This window comes from Diadema antillarum, unplaced genomic scaffold (assembly GCF_040938485.1).
Source record: "Diadema antillarum isolate AM-2024a unplaced genomic scaffold, OU_Dant_1.0 scf00000008, whole genome shotgun sequence".
Lineage (NCBI taxonomy): Eukaryota > Metazoa > Echinodermata > Echinoidea > Diadematoida > Diadematidae > Diadema > Diadema antillarum.
The window spans coordinates 273,986-295,636 of record NW_027270897.1 but is presented as its reverse complement, the minus strand read 5'-3'; the positions used below and the strand labels follow the sequence as shown (position 1 = coordinate 295,636).

Below are 21,651 nucleotides of genomic sequence, written 5' to 3'. Positions count from 1 at the left end.
CCCCCCCAAAAAAAGAAAGTGGAGTCAAATAACGCCCTGCCGATACGCTTGCGGGTCAAAACGCTCAGGCACAAATGAGATGTGACGCTTTTAAGCTTCTCCCATCCTGGAGGAGAGACGATGTTACATTAGAGATGCTTCTGTCCATCCTCCTGCCATCCACCCCCCCTTGCTGCATCATCTTTGCTCCCCGTCATCTCCACTCCCGTCTCACTCATCGATTTGTAGCTTCTCCAACTGTTCGCCGTTCACCCCATTATTCTGTGGGACGAAAAATGGGCCAAACGAGAGAGAAAGGGAAGGGGTTGAGAAAGAAAGACATTAATGACAGGGAAAAATTGTCACTTCTACATTATATATTGTCGTTGGGGTGACAAGACCTCGTATCTACAAAATGTAAAATGTCCAGGAGAGCCAAAAAACATGGCGGCCAAAGTACTACAGCAAATGGGATAGCCTTTACTTTGACATGCTGTGGTGGCATCACTTTTGGGGTAAGACAGTTGGGATTTGACAGGACATCACTTAACCAATTATTTGACCATTAATCCAAAAAGTCATTTTCACCAAAATTTCAGATATAAGGTCTTGTCACCCCAGTGACGATCTGCACGTTGCACATTCCTATTTGCATTAAAAATATGGTGTATCAAAGAAAAAGAGCACTATGCACAAGAGTAAAGTTGAAACAGAAATACAAAATGGAGTATATGACAACAAACACGCTCAGTCTCAGTAAGTATCACCGTAAAACTGATTATGCCAGGTCAAGCACATACAGATAAATAATTATGAGCCACTGGCAATCAATTAATGCCAGATAATGTTATTCAGTGTGAATTCAGTGTGGATAAAGTCCCCCCAAAATCACATCAGGGAAGGAATGTTTTCGGTCTTAAGCCCAGATCTGGACATGATGGACCCGGTGTGTGAAAACATACCAGGATGTATACATGTAGCAGATTGTACCACAAGTCATGACAATGTTCCTGAAAAAAAAAATACTGGTATACATGATCCATATGTAAAAAATGCAAAGAAACAAAAAACAATCTGGAATCTTCCTTGTTACAAAAAATACCCCAAATCAACAACAGAGGAAGTTACACTTTTTTCTTTATAAAAAAACATCAAAAAAAAAAAATCAATGCAAGACATTTTTAATTCATGAAACTGAGGAAGGGAATGCAATTGAGGTTGTTAACATAATGAAATGTAGTCCTCCTTTGCACATGAGATATTGCATAATATTGGTACTGACACACGTACCTACTTTGTGTTTTTTGTTTCAGATATGAATTCCTCTGTTGTAAATTTCTTGGAGCACAAGTTTTATTATACACCACTCAAAGACTCGATGACTAAAAAACTTGAAGAACTAATCTGATATCATCACAGCATGGATGGCAGCAATGTGTGGGGAGTATTGGTACAGAAAGAGGAGGAGGCACTTAACACAATGGGGGAAGAAATGTTCGGTATCTGTTGTATACAAAACCAGTGAGGTCACTGCTCCACCAAACGATGCAAACGGCAGCATTGGTGTACTTTTCCTGACCGAGTGTAAGGCCCTAATCTACAAAATCTAAAAGGATCTTTGGGACTTTGATGTGAGGAGAAACCATGCCATGTTTAATCTTATCCAGTAAAAACCTTGTGTCATACATTAACATTCCCACAATAGCCACCAGTTTTTGTGACTACCAAAGATAATGATGAGGATGTGATATCAACAACTGAATGATGATATTGATGATTGAATCAATGAGAACTGTGATAATGAGTAACAATGATGGTAACGATGTGGAGACAATGATGGAGGTACTGTCAAATTAACATGATTTTGATGATGATGAAACTTATGATGATGAGAATCATCATCATCATCATCATCATCATCATCATCATCATCATCATCATTTCAGAGCTACTTTGGTATGGCATTGATTGTACTGAATTTTTTTCATACATATACTCGTAACATCTAGAAAGTAGAAAAGTGCACAATGCATGCTTAGAAAATCCCACAAGAGCGAAAAGTCTGAAAATTATCTTAAATATAGTTTAGATTTTGTGCAATACATTGACACTGTTTCTGTACACTTTGTAACGTGCAACCTTCAGCTACTCATCATGCCCAAAACTGGAGCTACAAGGTACAAACTGCCTAATACTTGATTATTCCTCGCAGTTAGTTTTTGTGCTTGATGGTTAAAGGCAGCTAGATTACTTTGATGCCAAGCAAGGTCATATGAACAGCTGAACAGTCAATTCTTCTCCCAAAAGTACGTACTCTGAAAAAAACTGACAAACACACCATCAGCTGTGGAAGGCAAAAGGGCTCAAGTACTCTGTACCACCTGTGCAGTTAATGACCTTCTGGTTCTAAAGTGACCATTGTGGACAGTGCTGACAATACTTATCACACCATGCATGGCAGTTGGCCAGTTTTACCAGGGGGAGGAAGTACAAGGCTCCCAGGCTTGATCTATCACTTTTGTCTACAATGGCTACATAGTCCCACAAGGGAAGGGTGGCTGAAATGACGAGAATGAAAGGATCAATGAACAAGGAAGAGATTAACTTGAGTGTAGAGGATCCACAACCCTGTGCAGTGTCACTAGCAAGCCGTAATGGACCAACCTACGCACAGCCCTGTACGATACAAATGTCTAATATTTTGTATGCGCGACCTACAAATTATTGGTTTCATACATCCCACATGATTTGGGTCACAAAAACTATTTGATCATATGCTCACAGCTTTGAAGAAGTGTTTCGTTATAGTTCATCAAATTCATCACTCAACATAATGATAACTTCCATAAAAAGTTTTGTGCTATCCCAATTTCTACAATCCAAGAGCTAATCATCTTACAAAGGCATGAAAGAGTATGAAAAGATGTCTGAATGTCATATGTATCTGTACGTATAATCGCATTCACTGGGAAAATTCAATGTTGAACTATGACACAATGTCATCACAATGTATCCCCCTAAAAAGTCCCACCTAACAATGATGCCTAAAGTCAATCATTAAATATCATGCTGCAATATTTAAGAAATATTGGCAAATTCTGGTGGAAAACTTTTTTTTAGGTTTCTGTATGGTCAACTAGATGGTCAAGTGACCATGTCCACTGGATGCAGGAACTGGACCTATCCTACTTGCTGGCAATGCTCTCTGCACAGGGCTAAGAATCAACCACAAGTCAAAGTATGTCACACTGATGTTACTATGGCAACATGGTGTCCTGAAGACCACAACATCCTTAACGGCTGTGACTAGGTTAGTACTGTTAGTATAGAGTAAGAAACAAACACTAGATGAAGAGTAGAGGCAGACATATACTCTAACTGTGCTTAATAAACTACTTCTGTTACTATGCATGAAATAAATAACTGATGGTGAGGGGGGGGGGGGAGGTCAAAAACAATCATGGGCATTCATACATTGTATGTTGGTACATGAATATCATTGGTAATCTACAATGTACATTTCAAATCAAATCAGTAGTACATCACCAAGTCTAATCTACTATAATCATAACTGACGGATGCTATGAATGATGAACCTGGTGAGTAGCCACTAACTAAAATGAGGAGATTATGATACGACTCTATGATGACGATGTTGGGCATGTTAGCAAGGCAACTCCCCTTGTTCACACATTAATCCCCTTGATGCGTTGGTACACTCAAAGCTACTGAGCTTACGAACAATATGCCTACTGATCTATACCTTAGAACTGCACCACAGGTATACTTGCTGCTCAAGTTACAGCGTATGAATGACTTTTAGAAATTATCATGTATATACAAAAAAAAAACCAAACAGAAACGAGCATGCTATCCTAAATGTTTAAAATGGTGTGTGCAACTGTCTGAAAGAAAAGAAGAAAAAAAAATAACTTGTCTCATATCAATGCAAACTGTTGATACAGACATTTATCTAATTCAGGTGTGTTTTTGAAGTTACGTTTTTAGCTGTTTTTAGCTGACTGATGATCACATATCAGGAGTAGACTGAGCTAGTTATGCAATGCCTACAAACAGGAATGTTAGTAACCCTCCCCCCCCCCTAAAAAAAAGAACAAACAAAAAAGGGAGACAGTATATTTTTGTGCACATACATAAAGTTTGTTTTTGTGCACGTACATAAAGAACAAACTTTTTTTAAATAAAAAGAATGTGTATTTTTAACCCTGACAATCTGATCTTGGACAGATAAAAGATAAGATGCTTTTGATATACCAGCTTTTTGCAGATATACATATTATTTTTTAGTTGCTATGCAGCATTTGCAATTTTCAGGAGGGTACATGGGGGGGGGGGGAGGTAATTAGTTTCACATACACTTTAAGGGTAAGCATTTCATCCCAGTATTTAGCTAGAAGGCTGAGAATGTATAACAGAACTTCACCAAGTATAACTTTGTTATCATATTTCTCTTTTTGGTATAAGTGATGGACAACAAGATGTCAGTCAAAAGAATGATGCACATCACAAAGTCATACAATGGTGATATATGTTTTAGTTCTGCACAGAGTAGCCTCAATTTGCATAACAATGACCTTTGTCTGGAACAGAAATCAAAAGATTGTAGCATGAATTACTCACTTGTTAACAAACTGAAACATTTAATTCCGAGTCTAAATGATACAATGTACATCATGTTACATCCATTGTAGATATGTAACATTTACGTAAAAGGCACCTGACACAAAAGACACCTGAAAAGTTGTTAAGACGTAAGCACTTGACAGGATTTCTTCCATTCTTCACTGCTGAAACCAGACAGTTTAAGGGAAATTTAGAACAAATGGAACTCTTGCTCAAAATGCAACCTTCAGATGGAATTTATGGGTTGGTACATTTGTTTGTTTGTTTGTTTTGGCTAACTGTCTTCTAATCTTTGATGACACAAGTCATCGAATTGGCATATATTAAAATTAAGCTGAACCTTTATTCAGCATCAGCAAATTGAAACAAAAAAGCAAACAAGCAAACAGAAAAACATAATTTTGTTTCTATACCAATTCCCTTCCATGACTGGTTCTGTGAAATGTCTTAGAGAATGCGCAGTAACTTGGAAATACTCTAAATATTTATTGTATTACAGGAATCAGCATACTATGTTAACTATACCCATGTTTTACTGTGACCCTCATACTCTGCAAACAGTGGCTGACACTCGCAAAAAAACACACAATTTTAGGGAGTTAACAGGGACAAAACGGTAATCAGATATGTGGATTATTGATATTTCTGGTTGCAGGGAATCTTTGGCGGTTTGAATGAGTAATTAGAGGGGAAGGAGGAGGAGGAGAGAGGAGGAAGAGATGGAAGATGAAGAGGAGGCGAGGAGTTGAACAATAGGGGAGGCAGAGGAGGAGGGGAAACAAGAGACCCGCGGGTCTAGCGCTCACCTGAGTATCGCAAGTTCACCTTTCACGCAGTCACTAATCTAAATTATTCACAGCTCTACCAAAATTTGACGAGGCATTCTCAAGTGGAAGATGAAAATGTACAATAAGGGCCCAATTTTTTCAAGATTCCTTAATTTGGGGGAATTGGGGTCCCCTGGGGCCCTCTGGGTGGGGCATGGTGCCCAGTTTGATAAATTGAGATCCTGACCACCTAGGGATGCTACCTGCCAAGTTTGACAAAAATCCATCATGAGGTTTTCAGGAAGAAGATGAAAATGTACAATTCAGGCCCTCATTTGGACCCTTCCAACCACCCCCCCCCCCCACCCCCAAGAGGGGCACCCCTGGATCTCCTATGAACAAACTTGAAACTACAGTCATTAATGTACTCACTCATAGTATTATCTCAGCTCTATAACTTCTGATTCTAGAGAAGATTTTTAAAGATTCCTTCATTTGGGGGGTTTGGGCCCCCTGGGGGCCCCCTGGGCGGGGCATGGTGCCCATTTTAACAAATTGAGATCCTAACCCCCTAGGGATGCTACCTGCCAAGTTTGGTGAAAATGGGTCATGGGGTTCTCAAGAAGAAGATAAAAATGTACAATTTAGGCCCCATTAGGACCCCTCCTCACCCCCCCCCCCCCCCCCCCCCCCCCCGGGTCCCAAGGGGGGCACCCCTGATTCTGCCATGAACAAACTTGAGACTACAGTCATCAATGTGCTAACTCATAGTATTAACCTAGCTCTATCACTTCTGGTTCTAGAGAAGAAGATTTTTGCGGATTCCTTAATTTTGGGGGGTTTGGGCCCCCCTGGGGGCCCCCTGGGTGGGTCATGGTGCCCATTTTAACAAATGGAGTTCCTAACCCCCTAGGGATGCTACCTGCCAAGTTTGGTGAAAATGGGTCATGGAGTTCTCAAGAAGAAGATGAAAATGTACAATTTAGGCCCCATTAGAACCCTTCCCCACCCCCCTCCCCTGGGTCCCAAGGGGGGCACCCCTGATTCTGCCATGAACAATCTTGAAACTACAGTCATCAATGTACTAACTCATAGTATTAACTTAGCTCTATCACTTCTGGTTCTAGAGAAAAAGATTTTTACAGATTCCTTAATTTTGGGGGGTTTGGGCCCCCCTGGGGGCCCCCTGGGTGGGGCATGGTGCCCATTTTAACAAATTGAGTTCCTAACCCCCTAGGGATGCTACCTGCCAAGTTTGATGAAAATCGGTCATGGGGTTTTCAAGAAGAAGATGAAAATGTAAAAAGTTTACGCACGACGCACGACGGACGACGGACGACGGACGACGGACGACGGACGACGCACGACGGACGCCGGACGAAGGGCGATCGCAATAGCTCACTTGAGCCTTTGGCTCAGGTGAGCTAAAAAAGTAGAAAATAGGAGAAGGAATGGGAAGAATGGTTAGAAGGATGAGAAGAGGAGGACAAGGAGGAAGCAAAGAGGAGGGAGGAGAAGAGAAAGAAGAAGAAAAAAGAAAAGATGGAAGAAGAGGGGAAGGAGGAGATGCAGAGGATGAGGGGAAGGAGAGAGTCGGGGAAAGGAGGAAAGGAAGGAAGGAGGGGGAAAAGAGGAGAATGAAGAGGAGTGGGAGGACAAGGAGAAACAGGAGGAGGAGGAGGAGAGGATGAAAAGGAGGGGGAGAAGAAGGAGGATGAGGGAAAGGGGAAGAGAGAGAGGAGGGGAGGAAGTGGAGGAGGGAGAGAAGTGGTGTGACAGCAGGAAGAAAGGAGGAGGGGAAGGAAGATGTGATGTAAATGAGAGCATGAGGGGCAGCTAGGGGAAACCACTGCTTCTAAAAATTCCATGCACATGCCAGGCACACACTGCTAGGGTTGTTCTGACCTCCATTTCACCATTTTCGGCCGGCGCTACGTCTTTGGTCGGCGCCCCGCCCACTGCATCAGCTGCATTACGGGGGAAGGGGAGTGGACAAGAGTTTCGACGGAGACAACAAAGATTGTAAGATATAAAGAGCTTGTGAGAGAGTACAAAATAAAGGATAGCGATAGAGAAATACCAGCGTGCAGAAACATCTATTCAAAACAGAGTGCACCTCTCGGACAAATGACCACCAGAGAGAAAAACAAAACACAAAGAAGGGTGAAATCTCATCTTTATCACATTTATCTGTTCCAGTGCAACAAGCTGGCCAACTACACATGCAGCACAAACTTACAAAATAAATCAAAGCATCATGATGTTGACATGTAAAATCTGTCAATTCTGGTGGAGAAAGTTCTGTAGTATACCATTAATCTTGACCTTTGACTTCCGATCTCTAACATGACAAGCACCAGGTCTGACATCCATTGGTTTTTCTCTCACCATTTATACCTGTATCTCTTGTAATACAGCCTCTTCATCTCTCGTGGAATTAGTAACCAGCTTAGACTTAAAACTTGTGGAGCTATTACCTTGCCTAAAACTAGAATACAAGTGTGTCTGGGATAAAGACTATCCCAGTGAATCACACTGGTGTCACTTACGACATCCCTCTACTACATTTGGTTGCTTACAATTGGAATGATGTCTTTGCTTAGTTAGAAACGCACAAAGGTACAGTCAATCCAACCCAAGTGGCCCTTTCTTGAGCCAAGTGCAGAGCTCCATCCACACTCTGAATCCATGATCCCCACATGATACAATCACATCACATCAGCAGAGGGATCATCTAGAAAACTTTAAACTTACAATCACAAAGATTAAAAGCTATGATATCACTGTAGTACCGATAATATGCCACACACTCAAAAAAAAAGAAAAAAGAAAAAAGGTCGGTGTTTCTGTCATAAGGCGACAAGAAGATACAATGTGTCAATATGTGAGAAGATAACAAACTGACCGAAGTTGGAATACACATAGGAAATGCACTTGAATTATCATCTGGTTTCTGTTCTTGCCAAACCAAGACCTACAACCGTGTATTGTTCTGATGACAAAGTGTCAGCTACAGATCAAAAGTGGAACTTCCCGCTGTCTTGCAACCCGGTGCAAAAAGCACCTGTCAGTACCACATGTGCTGTTGCCATGTTCTATTGGTTCATGTGTGCACCAACACTACTTTGGTGACATTAACACAAACATGGTAGCATTGACAAAAAACATAAGACATATTTGTGATATAATTATTATATATATTTGTGCATAATATGTGTGTGTGTGTGTGTGTGTGTGTGTGTGTTGTGTGTATGTGTGTGTGATATTGTAAAATTAACTTGTCTTGTTATAATGAGAATATGCAGATATAAATGATACAATGTAAAAGAGAGCTAAACCTCTTCGATAGATATTATAGCTGAGAAATAGGCCCAATGTGGCCTGAGAAATATATCTCCTTATACACAAACAATGTTTGATGTGTGTTTCCATATTAACCTTCCCCACTATCACCAAATGCCCCAAGCAAGTCACTCTGTGTTCACGTTGCCTTTTAAATGAGAAGTATAGCCAAGTTTATACAATATTCAGTGAATTCACTTAAATTCTAAACAAGGCAGAATTATTCAAAAGAAAAAGACTTAAAAGGTTATTAACGACAGAAAGGTTAGATACACAAGGACAAATTAAAACACAGAATTATCAACAAATCGTCTACGTGAATGAATGATTCATGATTTAGACACAGTGAAAGCCACTTTGTTGTGAAATGATTGTATCTGACTGTGAACCATTATCTAACATTTGTGTTACAACACATGATGCAGCTGTGTTATCTTATATACCGGTATATATAATGTGGACACATAGAGTGTGAATACAAGGTTACATCATACAGACGTCATTGAGAAATGAGCAGATTACATCGCATAATATTGAATACAAGGCAGACAATTTCACCTACGCTTTGGCCCAATGCTTCCGCATTTCAGATGGATTATATATAATTGTCATGTATAAGTATCTCATGATTTTGAATAAATGTTTTTATGTTTGTTTGTTTTTCTAATGAGAGTTGTGGGGAAAATGAATAAAGGATGAATTACAGAAGGAAAAATAGACGAGAAAAATCAGGGACAAGGGAGAGGAGAAAATATTATTTTGTTAGTATTCTTACCCGTGCCATTGACAATTTCCTCCTTGCTTTTGTTGCTGTAGGGATGACAGAGAGAAGAAAAGAACGATAGTCTTACTTGCCATGCACTGATTTGCTTTTACCTTGTATCTCCAAACAGCTACAAACTTTGCTCAAAAGACATATTCTGCTCCCCTTCAAAATAGATGGTAACCTTCATACTGAGTACTGTAGATGATAGTGATGAGTGATTCTTCACATAGCTAGGTACTCTACAAGTCACTCAAGGACCACCTTCACTGTTGACTTTAAAGTCGAATCCACAAGTAGAAGCAAAGGAAAGATTTGCTCTCCATTCATTCATTTATTCATTCATTCATTCATTCATTTATTCATGCATTCATTCATTCATTCATTCATTTCTTTACTGTATACGCTGTTATTTTCGCGTATGGATATTTTCACGAATGAGGTTAGAGACACTTTCGCGAGATGTAGTTTTCGCGAACTGACGCCGACACTAACGTAAATGGACTATTACCCGAGAGCATAAAGACATTTTCGCATGTTGTTAAATTCGCGATCCCACTGTGATTCACAAAATTCGCGAAAATTAAACCCTTACGAAAATAACAGCTTATACAGTATTTATTTATTTCATATATCTTATTTTTTCCCGTGACCCCATCAGACACGAACCAATCTAATTTGCATCCCAACATCACGACTGCCAAGATTCATACATCAAAATTAGGGCGGGTCAAGACAGCCACTGGGGAGATACTTGCATGCTGCATCCATCTCAGTAGACCTAACATTATTCCCAAATCTGGGAGGCTTCTAATATTCCATTATCACGAAATTAAACAATATTAGCTAGTTTTCAGGGATGGTCCTTCAGACTTGGGGAGATTTGGCATCTTTGCTATAATGTACGTTTTCAATAAAGTGGATTTTCACTGAGGGGCAGTGAGAAGCTATCTCTTTAAACCTCAGCAGTGAACGGGTTAAAGTTAAACTTTGGGGGAGGGAGGGGAGCACTCACTCGTATTCCTTGACCTCGTCGATGGTGATGTCCGGGTTGTCGTCCGTCTCACCCTCCAGGCTGACGTTGATTCCTGTCTTGGCAAGCAATTCATCCACTTCATTGACTAGTTCTGGGTGGGGGTTAATGTTAGGGGCGCATGTGTGGGGCACAGAGGAAAGGTGGTACAGGTTGGGGCGTGGCAGGAGTGTGGAAGAGGGCAGGGTGGGGTTAGTATGGATGGTTGGCATTAGTGGGAAAAGTGGAGAGCAGTTGGGGAGATGAAGGCGAGGAAGGAGTGGGTAGATGTGAAGTGAAGGATCCATTGCAAGGGAGCGAAGTGGAATCAGATATAAAGCAAAGGAAAGCAAAGCCGCACAAGACAGGGGGACAGGTGCGATTAGAGAGGGACAACGTAATTGTTTTGGGGGTGATTTTTAGTTTTGTCGGTACCAAACATGTACAAAAATGGGGCAGGGGCCGAGTAACCGGTCCATCGGGAATGGGAAGTTTGGGAAGGGGAAAAATATTGAATGACATACCAAATCCACCATAGCAAGCAAGTAAGACAACATGAAAGTGTGTAATAAACCACAATGAAACCAGTTATATAGATATATTAATAAATGAGTATCAGTATTAGTATGCATGCAGAAGATATGAATATTGTCATATTTGACAATACAAGAAGGAAGGAAAACAAGGCAGGAGAAGTGAAAGAAAACAAAAAGGATAGAAAAAAAGATAGAGAGAAAGGGGAGAGGGAAGGAGGAGGTAGCACACAACAGAGAGAAGTTTCAATAAAGTAAATGGCGGAGTGATGGGGAAGAAGGCAGAAATAGGAAAAGAAATGAAAAACATAACAAAAAGGAAGAGATATAAACAACACACGCATGGAGAGAGAAAGATGAAAAAAAAAAATATATATAAACCAGAAAATTGCCAATAAATGTTAGATAACAAATTAAATGAAGAGCAAAGAAGAATAGAGCAAATACAGGAAATTATATAAGGCAGTGACAGAATATGTTATTGATAATTGGAAAGATAGAATAGTTGAATAAAGTATATTATTAAACAAAATACTCAGAACATAAGACAAAACAAAATTATAGAAATATAGACAAATATATGAATTTGAACAGAAATAGCATAACATTATTATGATTAATCAAAATCAATAGTATGATAACCATGCATGATATCATATGATTTTGAGGTACATTCAAAGTTAATGCAAACATTATTAATCCCAACAGTAAGCATTTGAAATTAGCACAGAATTATGGTGAATCATGTCATTATTTATTTTTTAAAGCAAATTCAAGAAAAACATGCATTTGCACATTTCACATAGGATATTAAAAAGATAATGCATGTTTTAGTTTATTGTCATATAGATGGTAAGCCGTATAGTTGATTATGAATTCAAGTCATTTTGTACATATCAATGGAATGGCATTTTGGTTGCATGTGTATGTTTGGAGTTTGACAATGAACAAGCATGATTTGTTGTTGTTGTTTGTTCACATGTAGCAGCAAACACAAACAAAACATGTGATGATGTCAGGGCATGACAAATGAACAAAAAAAAAAACATGGACAACATAATATCCACGCAATTACACAAATCAAACACGTGGTAAGTGGAATAACACAAATCATACAAAACACAAACATAACACAAAACCAAAGGCAAATGATGGCAAAACATGATTTTTTTTTTCAAATTAATGGACAAAGGAAAGAGAGAAATAAACAGAAACAACAGAATATTGTGGTAAGTTTTGATGTTAACCTATTCTATGAAACTACTTCTATATAGGATCACTGCTTTAAAGCATGTACTAATAATCTACAGTAAAGGTGCTTTTTGCCTAAAATCACTGATGTCATATATATAAATGTAAAAGCATTGATTCAGTGACAAGGCCCTACAAAACTTTCTATTTTAAACTTAAATACTCTCTATACCCCCCCCCCCCCCCCAAAAAAAAAAAAAAAGAAAAAAAAGAAAAAAAAGGAAGTGGTTAGTCAATAAAAGCAGATAGCAGCTCATACACCTTCTCTACAACAAGGATTTATTTCTGAATCTCTGTATTGGCAAAAGGTATGATGCAAAAAGCCATGAATTCCCTCAACTGTGACGAAATCTCCTCTTAGTCATAGAAATGAATAGCAGCTGAATGTGTGTAACACAGTAACAGGCTCCCAGTTGTGCCTTACAAGTTTTGTGTGCATGGAATAAAGTACATTCAAAACAATAAACAATAAGTAACTCATCTATTCCCTAACACTAGGCCAAGTGATGTCCTGGATATACATCCTCCCCTACTCACCGGCTCAAACTTGGAAGTGCGGCATATTGCGCAACTCACAATTCATGTTGCACATCGATCAAGGAGGTGTTTAAATACCTATGTGAGGTGTAGTTGGTACATATTTTAATTGGCACATCAAACCACAAAAGTGTCTTGAACTTGACAACAAGTGTTCATTTTTTGCTGCTGCTGTCCATTTGCATCTGAAAGGATGAATGCACTGTACCTCCTTAGTTATCTGCGACTACTAGAAGTGAGTGTCGCACTCACCTGTGTGAGGAGACATCAGGATTTGTAATGTGTGTGTATGCCTCTGTTCTCTTCAAATTAATGCTCGCACGTATGTGTATCAACTGTGGCAATATGTTGACATTGAGCACCAGTACTATTTGTCTGCTTTTTCCAAATAAAAAAATTGCATCTTCACATGATAATACAAGAATCTTCCAAAAACAAAAAACAAAAAGATAAAAGAATATAACAAGTCAAGGTGCCTTAACAAGAAAAATCCATGCATGACATCATGCATCAATTGACAAGTAAAATTGATGTTTTTGAGATGGATGTTGCAAAGTGAATGTAAGTGATTTTTAACTTAAAATAGATAGATATATAGATTCTATCTATTCTGTGACCTCAGTCCATGTCGCCATGTAAACTTTAAACTAAAAAAGACAACAGAGAGAAACTGCAGAAATCAAATTGCAGAATTTCATGCAACTTTGTCCATGAACAATATCACTACCTTGGCATGTTGAAAAAAAACAAACAAACAACCAACTAATAATTGCCAAATTTTTAAGACATGCAGGGAATTGTTCTTCATTCAACATGGCATATAATCATGAGAAAACTGAAAAGTTGTGTAAAAAGACAGCAGTTTTGGTGCAAAAGAGCACAAAATCATAAAATTTGGGCGCTTCTTGGTGGAGTCATTCAAGGTGCTGTTTTTGTTTTGTTTTTGCTTTTTGACAGGAAAAACAAAATTGGCGGGTTATAAAGGCATTTTGACTGCCGTCAAGGTTGCTTTCGGAAAAAAAAAATCATTTGCAGTAGGATGTGAAAAGGGAGGAGAGTCAGGGGGGAATATTGGAGACTTGGCAGAGAATTGAACATATCTTGTACATCAAGATCTACAATTAGTGTCTCATTCCTTTCAGAACAACACACTGCTTGCAAAGTACACAACACATTTTGACAAAGGTAATCTAATTACTATCTTCATTCAAGTTCAGGTTCAAACACAAATGCATTTTGTTTTTCCACAGTAAGATAATATACAAACATATATATCTCACTTCCTTCAGTGACAGAAATAATGCATGTAAATTTGTACAGAGTACAATACAATAATTGAAATTCATTGGGAAATCAACCTCACACAGACAACGAAAATGTCATCACTGTTCTTCTACACTAAAGATAAAGATAGAAGATGCTGTAAATATTGAGGTGCAGAATAAAATCTGACAACATGGCAACATTGCCGATGCCTTCCACATCACCAATTTTATACTCTATGTGACTGGATGTAGGGCCTGGATTGTGCAGACTTTTAGGAAGACTTGCCGCTACCTGACTTTCACCAGATGGTGTGAACAACATCAGCAAAAGTGCCAATATTCATTCATCAAAATCAGGGAGGATTTAAACAATTGGGGAAATTTTAACACATCTCAGAGGGGTTGAAGATCATTCCTAAACCAGGCATTTTTGTTTTCTTTCCTTTTTTTATTCTTTAGTCAGGACATGAAAAGAAAGTCAAGTTTTCAGGGAGATTCCTGCAGAATCAGACAGATTTTGCAGCTCTGCAAAATACAGTATGGATTATAGAGTAGTCTGTGCACTTAAACTTGTTGACTGGTTTTGGAACCCCAATTTAGACTTTGCAATGGAAAGTTTGCCACTGTTATGATTAAGGAAGAGGACACCTTCTCAAGCTTAACTTTCTTGTATTGTTTTAAGATGAAACCCTCAAATATACGTTAACTCATGTACTACATGTACATTCCTCTCTCTCATCTCTATGTTAACTCTGCATTCAGGATGTTGTATCGAAAAATTGTCAAACCAGAATCAAAGTTTCTCGCACTTGATTGCTAAGGGCTGCATGTCATTCACATCAAAGTATGGGTATATTCTGCTATGGGGATATCTTGATTCATACATTTACTCACAAAAGCATCACTGCCATCTAGGGAGTGTGAGACTCACATTTCTGCTTCAGTCCTGATTCTGTCCACCAAATTAGACTCTAGCTATGAGAGTTAACCGTGGTGCAACTCTCAATGTGAATTATAAACACTCTACATGGTGTCTGTTGTATATGCCTGCTATAAAAGCCCAAGAGGTGCAAACTGGACCTTCAGTGTGCCTTGGTGACCCAAATACAAAGTCAAATCTAACTATGATCTATCATGGTGGCGGCCAAGAGTATCAGAAGACAAGATTGTGCAATTGCTAGGCATTTGATACCAGTGAGTTACACTTCAATCACATTCCTTTTCACCTTTCTAGAGGCACTAAGTGAGGAACTGCAAATTTCATGTCTACAATGGAGAGTGTTTGAGGAGTTTTGGAGAACAAGAGAAGGGAGGGTGTGGGAAAAGGTGGGGGATGGGGTGGGGTCTGGGTTGATTACTGACCTTCTGCAGTTTGATTGTCCACCTCCTCGTCCACTTCTCCGGCGTCGCCGCCAGCCTTGACGTCTTCCGCTGGTGTCTCTTCGCTGGGGCCGTTCTGGAGGGGTGGGGCAGCATCTTCTGCTGGCTCTGTTCGGGTCAGGGGGGAGGGGGAGGGCAGGGCGGGGCCGTTTGTGAGTGTGTGTGCATGTGTGAAAGGATGACCAAAGGATGTGGTCGTGGGCGAAAGACAGAAGTGGTAGGAAGAGATGCATATACACACAGAAAGAGAGATTGAACATGTAGCAGCTATGAATGATTTACAATTCAAATACTCTATTGGTTAATATGGCAGCCTACACAGATCGTTGGTAAGAGGCTACATGTACATTGTACAAGTGATTTGAGTGTTATGAGAATGCAGTTCATACTAATTATCAACTGCATTTTCGATGAGGAAGGTGCATAGAACTATTAGAAACCTACTGAAGCCACTCATGTAGTGGATCATGAAACAATGAAACAGTTCATCTCTATCTACGCCTTGCTACTGAGCATGAACTGGATGTCTTCTCAATAGGATTTGTGACTACTTTGATGATTTTGTGATAATCAAGCTATGATACAAAGAGTCCACTTCAAAGACAAAGTGCTTAGCTAAGACAGACAAACACACATCACAAATGTAGAGATACAATACAAAGTTAATGAAGGAGATAACATTAATGACACTGAGAATATGGGACATTAAGTGTATTTGTGATTACACAAGGACATCAAAACAACTATTTTTTTTTTCATTTAAAGCCCTTGTATAGTTTGGGGAAATACATAAAAAATAAAGTTAAAAAAATACAACAAAATTTCACCCTTTTCAAAAATCATGTGATTTACAGCATACCGAAATGATGTTACACATTTAGAAAAGATTATTTTTATGACAAAATTGTGATGAATCCTTCATAGACAGATTATATTCTTAGCGGTGACAAAATAAGCAAGTGTAATTTTGCTACAGCTTTGTCGGCTGATGTATTGGGAAAATATGATAACTTTATCATAATGACCAAACATATAAAATTTTAGCCTGATTCTCGAAGCACAACTTCACAAGGGCTTTAAATCGACAGTATTAAATATGACAAGAAGGAGACAACTGAGGTGAGAGATGAAGTTTGAATGAAATGATGTCAGTGACATTTGATGACCCTAATGTCAGTGAAAATATCATAGCAGATTAGTAGTAGTGTGAGAGATGAGCACACTGGTGCTGAGAAGTTAAGTTAAGGGTGCTGACGGTGCTGACATACGTAACCACAGTGACAGCACACAACCAAGCTAATGCTGTTGGATGCCAGATGTGGCTATGGTGAGGACGACAATGATGATGATGATGATGATGATGATGATGATGATGATGATAAATATGTTGATGTAACTGTGGTGGTGAAGTTGATAATCATGATCATGATAACGACATTAATCATGACACTGAAGATGGAGAGGACGACGATAATGACATTTGAAGATGTTTGAAGACATGAAGATGACGATGATTATGATGATAATGAAGATGATGATGGTACTGATGACGATGATAATGGTGATTATGAAGACAGAGAGGATGATTATTTGGGTTGATTTGATTGTGATGACTGTAATCACAGTGAAGATGAGGGATCTGCTGGACAGTATGCATCTTTCAGTGTGATGATGAAGATGAAGATTACGATGAAGATGACGACGATGATGAAGGATGATAATGATGATGGTGATGGAGGTAATGATGAAAAGGGAGAATGATTACTGGGGCTGATTTAATTCTGATGATAAGTATCACAGTGAAGATGTGGATCTGTTGGACAGTGTACTACCTTCAGTGTGATGATGACAAAGATAATGCTGATATGATATGAGATGATGTTGCTGTTGTTAAAGCTTATGATCAGATGACAAAATGTCCACAGCCTTTCAGACCTCTATGTAGAAAATGTATATCCTTTCAGACTAGTGAGGTCTCTTGATAACTTCTTCTATCACGGATGAAGATATTTTGAACTGGTTTGAATTCTTCACTCACTCTCTGCTGACTCTTCACTGGGTTTCTCCCCGTCTTCGTCTGGCTTTGCCTCTTCCGCTACCTCCACTGCCGTTGCCGTGGCGTCTCCTCCTGCCTGCACCTCTCCTCCTGCATCTTCTCCCTCTTTCTCTGCCTCGGCCTTCGGCTCTTGCTCGGGTTCGGGCTCGGGCTCGGGCTCGGGCTCCACCTCGGGCTGCGGGGGCGGGGGCCTCATGCCCTCCGCCAGCTGCAGCGAACACAGGGGCTCAGTGATCGTGCTGGCCGACAGCGTGAATCTGGTTGGGGAGGGATGTTTGAGTCACCGTCACAAGAATATCCACACAAAGTCCAACTCTCTCTCTCTCTCTCTTCAACTGGGAGCTTTTGACAGTTCTTATTTTGAGCTGAATTGCAGAAAAGTATCATGTATGATTCAATTTTCTATGTACTGTACTAAACAAAACTGTGTTATTCTACACTTGAATCAGAACTCATCTATTTTACACTTTAGTTAATGATTTCTGCAATTCATTTTCACTATCTGCTCATCTCACTTGCATATGCGATAGCGATTGATATCACCATTTTGTGGAAACATAATGACACTTTAACAATTCCGCCACTTTCTAATTACATGTCTGATCATCATGAATCATCTTTCCCTGCCTGTTTAACTGGAAGATGGAATGGTCTTGTACTTAAGCCACAGGACAGTGTGACAACAAGTTAACACACAACAATCGCACACTGGGTGAGGCACACTGAATGGGAGGATGGGGTGGGGGAGGATGGGGAGGGGGAGAAAGGGTGGGGCCCTGGCCCAGAGACACAAACCTCTCAAACTCGGAGGCCGTGAGGAGGTAGAAACCCTCGCCCCTGGAGGTGAAGAGGACGGAGCCGATGCCCATGACGTTCTCCTTGGGGATGGCGTGGTAGACCTCCTGCCTCTTGAGGTGGGGGATGCTGTAGATGCCCAGGTCACCCTGGTTGGTCAGGCAGGTCACGTGGTTCTCTGAATACGTCTCATCTAGGATCAGGACAAACCAGAATTTTTCTCATTGATGTCCTCGCTTTTTAAGTTAGAGTCTTTCACTGTCTACTGTTCATCATTCATATACTCATTTGGGCAAATATGAAGCCTACTCCATGATACGCTTCACCTATTTTGTTAACTCTAAATGCCAGCATGGCAAAGAGCTTTTGGAATACTTGCCATCAAGAACCTGTAAAATACTCCACACACTAAACAAAAAAAAATGTGTTCAGGTATACATCATAAACTCCACCATGTATGTTGGATGGTATGGGTCTGACATCATTTACACAGCACTGAGATCCTGTGAGTTGTCTTCAAGACTGACGAAATATGGCCAGATTACAATGTGAGACTATAGACTCTTCACTCACACCTTTGCCTTAGAAAACACAAATGCCATGCCAACAACAACTGCATCGAAAGTTACATGAATAGGAACAGTATTGTATGTTAAAAGGACTTAAAACACGAGCCATTAAAATGACTGAATGGGAAGGTCAAATGTGTGCAATCTGAAGCAATTTTCAATCTCTAATTTCCTGAGAATCGCACCCCTTTATCCCTCTACCATCCCCCTAAATAAAGAGATAGGATAAGGTAATTATGACAGGGAAAGTCCCTCTCATGATATGCTTTCTTCACTCACTGGTTCTGCTCCTGTAGTTGGTGAAGGCCACTTTGCGAACCTTGGAGCCGTCTAGTGCTGTCAGCTTGGTCTTGTACCTTGGCTTCAGGCTGGGTAAAGCAAACACCTGGCATAGACAAAAGAAATATAATAATCAATAATGATAATGATGGTGATAGTGGTGGTGGTGGTGGTGGTGGTGGTTATGGTAATGGTGATAGTACTGGTGGTGGTGGTGGTGGTGGTGGTGGTGGTGGTGGTAGTGGTGGTGATGGTGGTGGCGATGGTGTTGATGGTAATGGTGATGATGATGGTGATGATGATGGTGATGGTGTTGGTGATGATCATGTGACAGAGATGGTAAAGACAATGGTGGTGACGATTTTGGTGATGATGATGATGGTGATGGTGAAGGTGGTGGTGATGTTGATGATTATGGTGATGGTGGTGGTAATGGTGGTGGTGATATTGAAAATAATGAAAAATCAATCAGCAAGAAAATAAATGTAAGAAATAAGTTTCTAAAAGGTTGCAAATGAGGGTAGAGCAAGCATTTTTAGAAACTGAAAGAAATAGTCTAAACCTTTCAGACTCGCATTGCACAGACCTTAAATTGCTCTTCCGAGCAGACGATGAGGTTGTGGCCCGTCATGTTGGGGGGCTTGGCGCACTCATTCTGGACATCGATGGGGTCTGGCAGCGGGTTGTTGTCGCTGTCGACGACCACCAGGGAGCAGATGGGAGCACCGTGCTTGAGTTTGATTTCTTTGCCTGGTTGTGCGCACACACACACACACACACACACACACACAGATGCAATTAGAAAGAGTCAGTTCTGTAATATATGTTTCCTCTGCAAAGAACAGAAAATTTCCAATTGTACAACTCCCAACTCAAACATGAATTAGAACAATGAACACTTGCTTTTCTTGGGTGGAAGTGTTTTAAGCTTTTATTGTTCACTAACTTATCTTGCATTGGACTGCATTGTATCACACTGTATCATCATCATCGTGTCCTACCATACCAAATTGCACTGCATGGTACGGTACCATACTATTGTTATATATTTCAAGACTATGAACTTGTCTGGGCATGTGTCTGCTTTTCAGTAGGGTAGTGCCATAATGTAGACATAAAGATATTTTGAAGTGTTAAATCTTTTTTCTTTGTGAATTTCATGCTCCACTAACAACTCAAAAGTAATGCCATGCAAACATTTTTGGAGATAGAGCTATGACTTAAAAATACTCTCACCTTTAAAATAATTCATAAAAAATGAAATTTGCTAAGATTGGCTAACCATAAAAACTTACTTATGTGAAAGTTTTGCTCTTCCAGAAGTTTGATCCCGAGGCACAGTATGTGGCACAAACTGACATACTGCTATATTACTGCAGATGCAGTTGAGGGGTAAGATTTTTCGACATCAAAAATTCGTAAATATAGTATCTTCTCAGAGGAGTTCTCAAAAAGCAAGACTTACTGATCTCTGCCACCACGTGCCCTTGCTCTCTGTTCTCCCCCGTGGGAACGCTTAGCGAGAAGATGTAAATGATGCCAGCGTTTGTTCCGACCCACACAGACGGCGTGGCTGTATGAGCTGTATCAGGATGACAGACAAGTCACACACAGAGAGAAGATGAAAAGATCTACTGTATAGCAAGATATTTTCGTGGCATGAAATTGTTGCAAATTAGAGCCTATGGCCTTTTTCACGGCACAAAATTTTTGCAAATTACCAATGGCATTTAATGCATAAAGTGCAGACAAGAAGTTTTGTATGCATTCTAATTTTGAGAATCTTGACTCTCACAAAATCTGCGAAATTAAAATGCATGCGAACACTTCTGGTTTTACAGAATTCCTTCTTTATCTTTTTTCCCTTTTTTTTTCCTGCGCATCAAAATCCAGTAAAACTGAAAACCAGATCCACACAAATAAACAGATTTCCACTTAAATGGTATTGATACAAAGCACTTCCATTATAACAGGCACGGTTATTCTGAAATTTTGTTATAACTACGTGAAAATTCAGGTCCTGAAATTACTAAAAACAATCTACATATCTTTATATACTTAATTTGTTTAGCTCTGACGGAATTTTGGATGTAACAAAGGAAAACTGCTGGTCCCAAGGACTTTGTTATAGTGGTGGTCGCCTATAGTTGATCAAACTATCAGGGAGAGTCTTGAATTGACAGCAGTGGATTTCTCTCTCTGGTTGTAAAAAAGACACCATGTGACCTATGAGGGTTACTCCTTCCTACCACACAAAAGTCATATACATGAGAAAAATTTTTGGTGAGTTTGGCACGGCAAAAAGGATTGCATATCCCAAACATCTTCACCTTGACACATTTTTTTATTCATTAATTTTTTTTTAGTTGAGATATCACGTATAAGGCTTGTTGTATGTTAGGATCGGACAGGGACAGTGAAAGCATTACCACGGTGTATTACAAATCAATATAAGAAAATGATTTGCAAAATGCTTGGT

The 21,651-nt window shown here is 39.7% G+C and overlaps 1 protein-coding gene across 1 annotated transcript in view; it reads right to left on the bottom strand.

Moving 5' to 3' along the window:
* Positions 1-210: 210 nt before the first annotated feature.
* The window catches only part of LOC139718310 (LLGL scribble cell polarity complex component 2-like), a gene marked incomplete at its 5' end in the record, with an annotated part of 52,439 nt that continues 30,998 nt past the window's right edge, over positions 211-21,651 (bottom strand). The window contains 10 exons of the mRNA XM_071629793.1: positions 211-261; positions 7,296-7,357; positions 9,508-9,542; positions 10,511-10,622; positions 15,456-15,581; positions 17,512-17,786; positions 18,325-18,517; positions 19,173-19,278; positions 19,759-19,922; positions 20,638-20,754. Of these exons, the coding sequence (XP_071485894.1) occupies positions 211-261; positions 7,296-7,357; positions 9,508-9,542; positions 10,511-10,622; positions 15,456-15,581; positions 17,512-17,786; positions 18,325-18,517; positions 19,173-19,278; positions 19,759-19,922; positions 20,638-20,754 (1,241 nt within the window). The remainder of the gene's footprint in view (positions 262-7,295; positions 7,358-9,507; positions 9,543-10,510; positions 10,623-15,455; positions 15,582-17,511; positions 17,787-18,324; positions 18,518-19,172; positions 19,279-19,758; positions 19,923-20,637; positions 20,755-21,651) is intronic.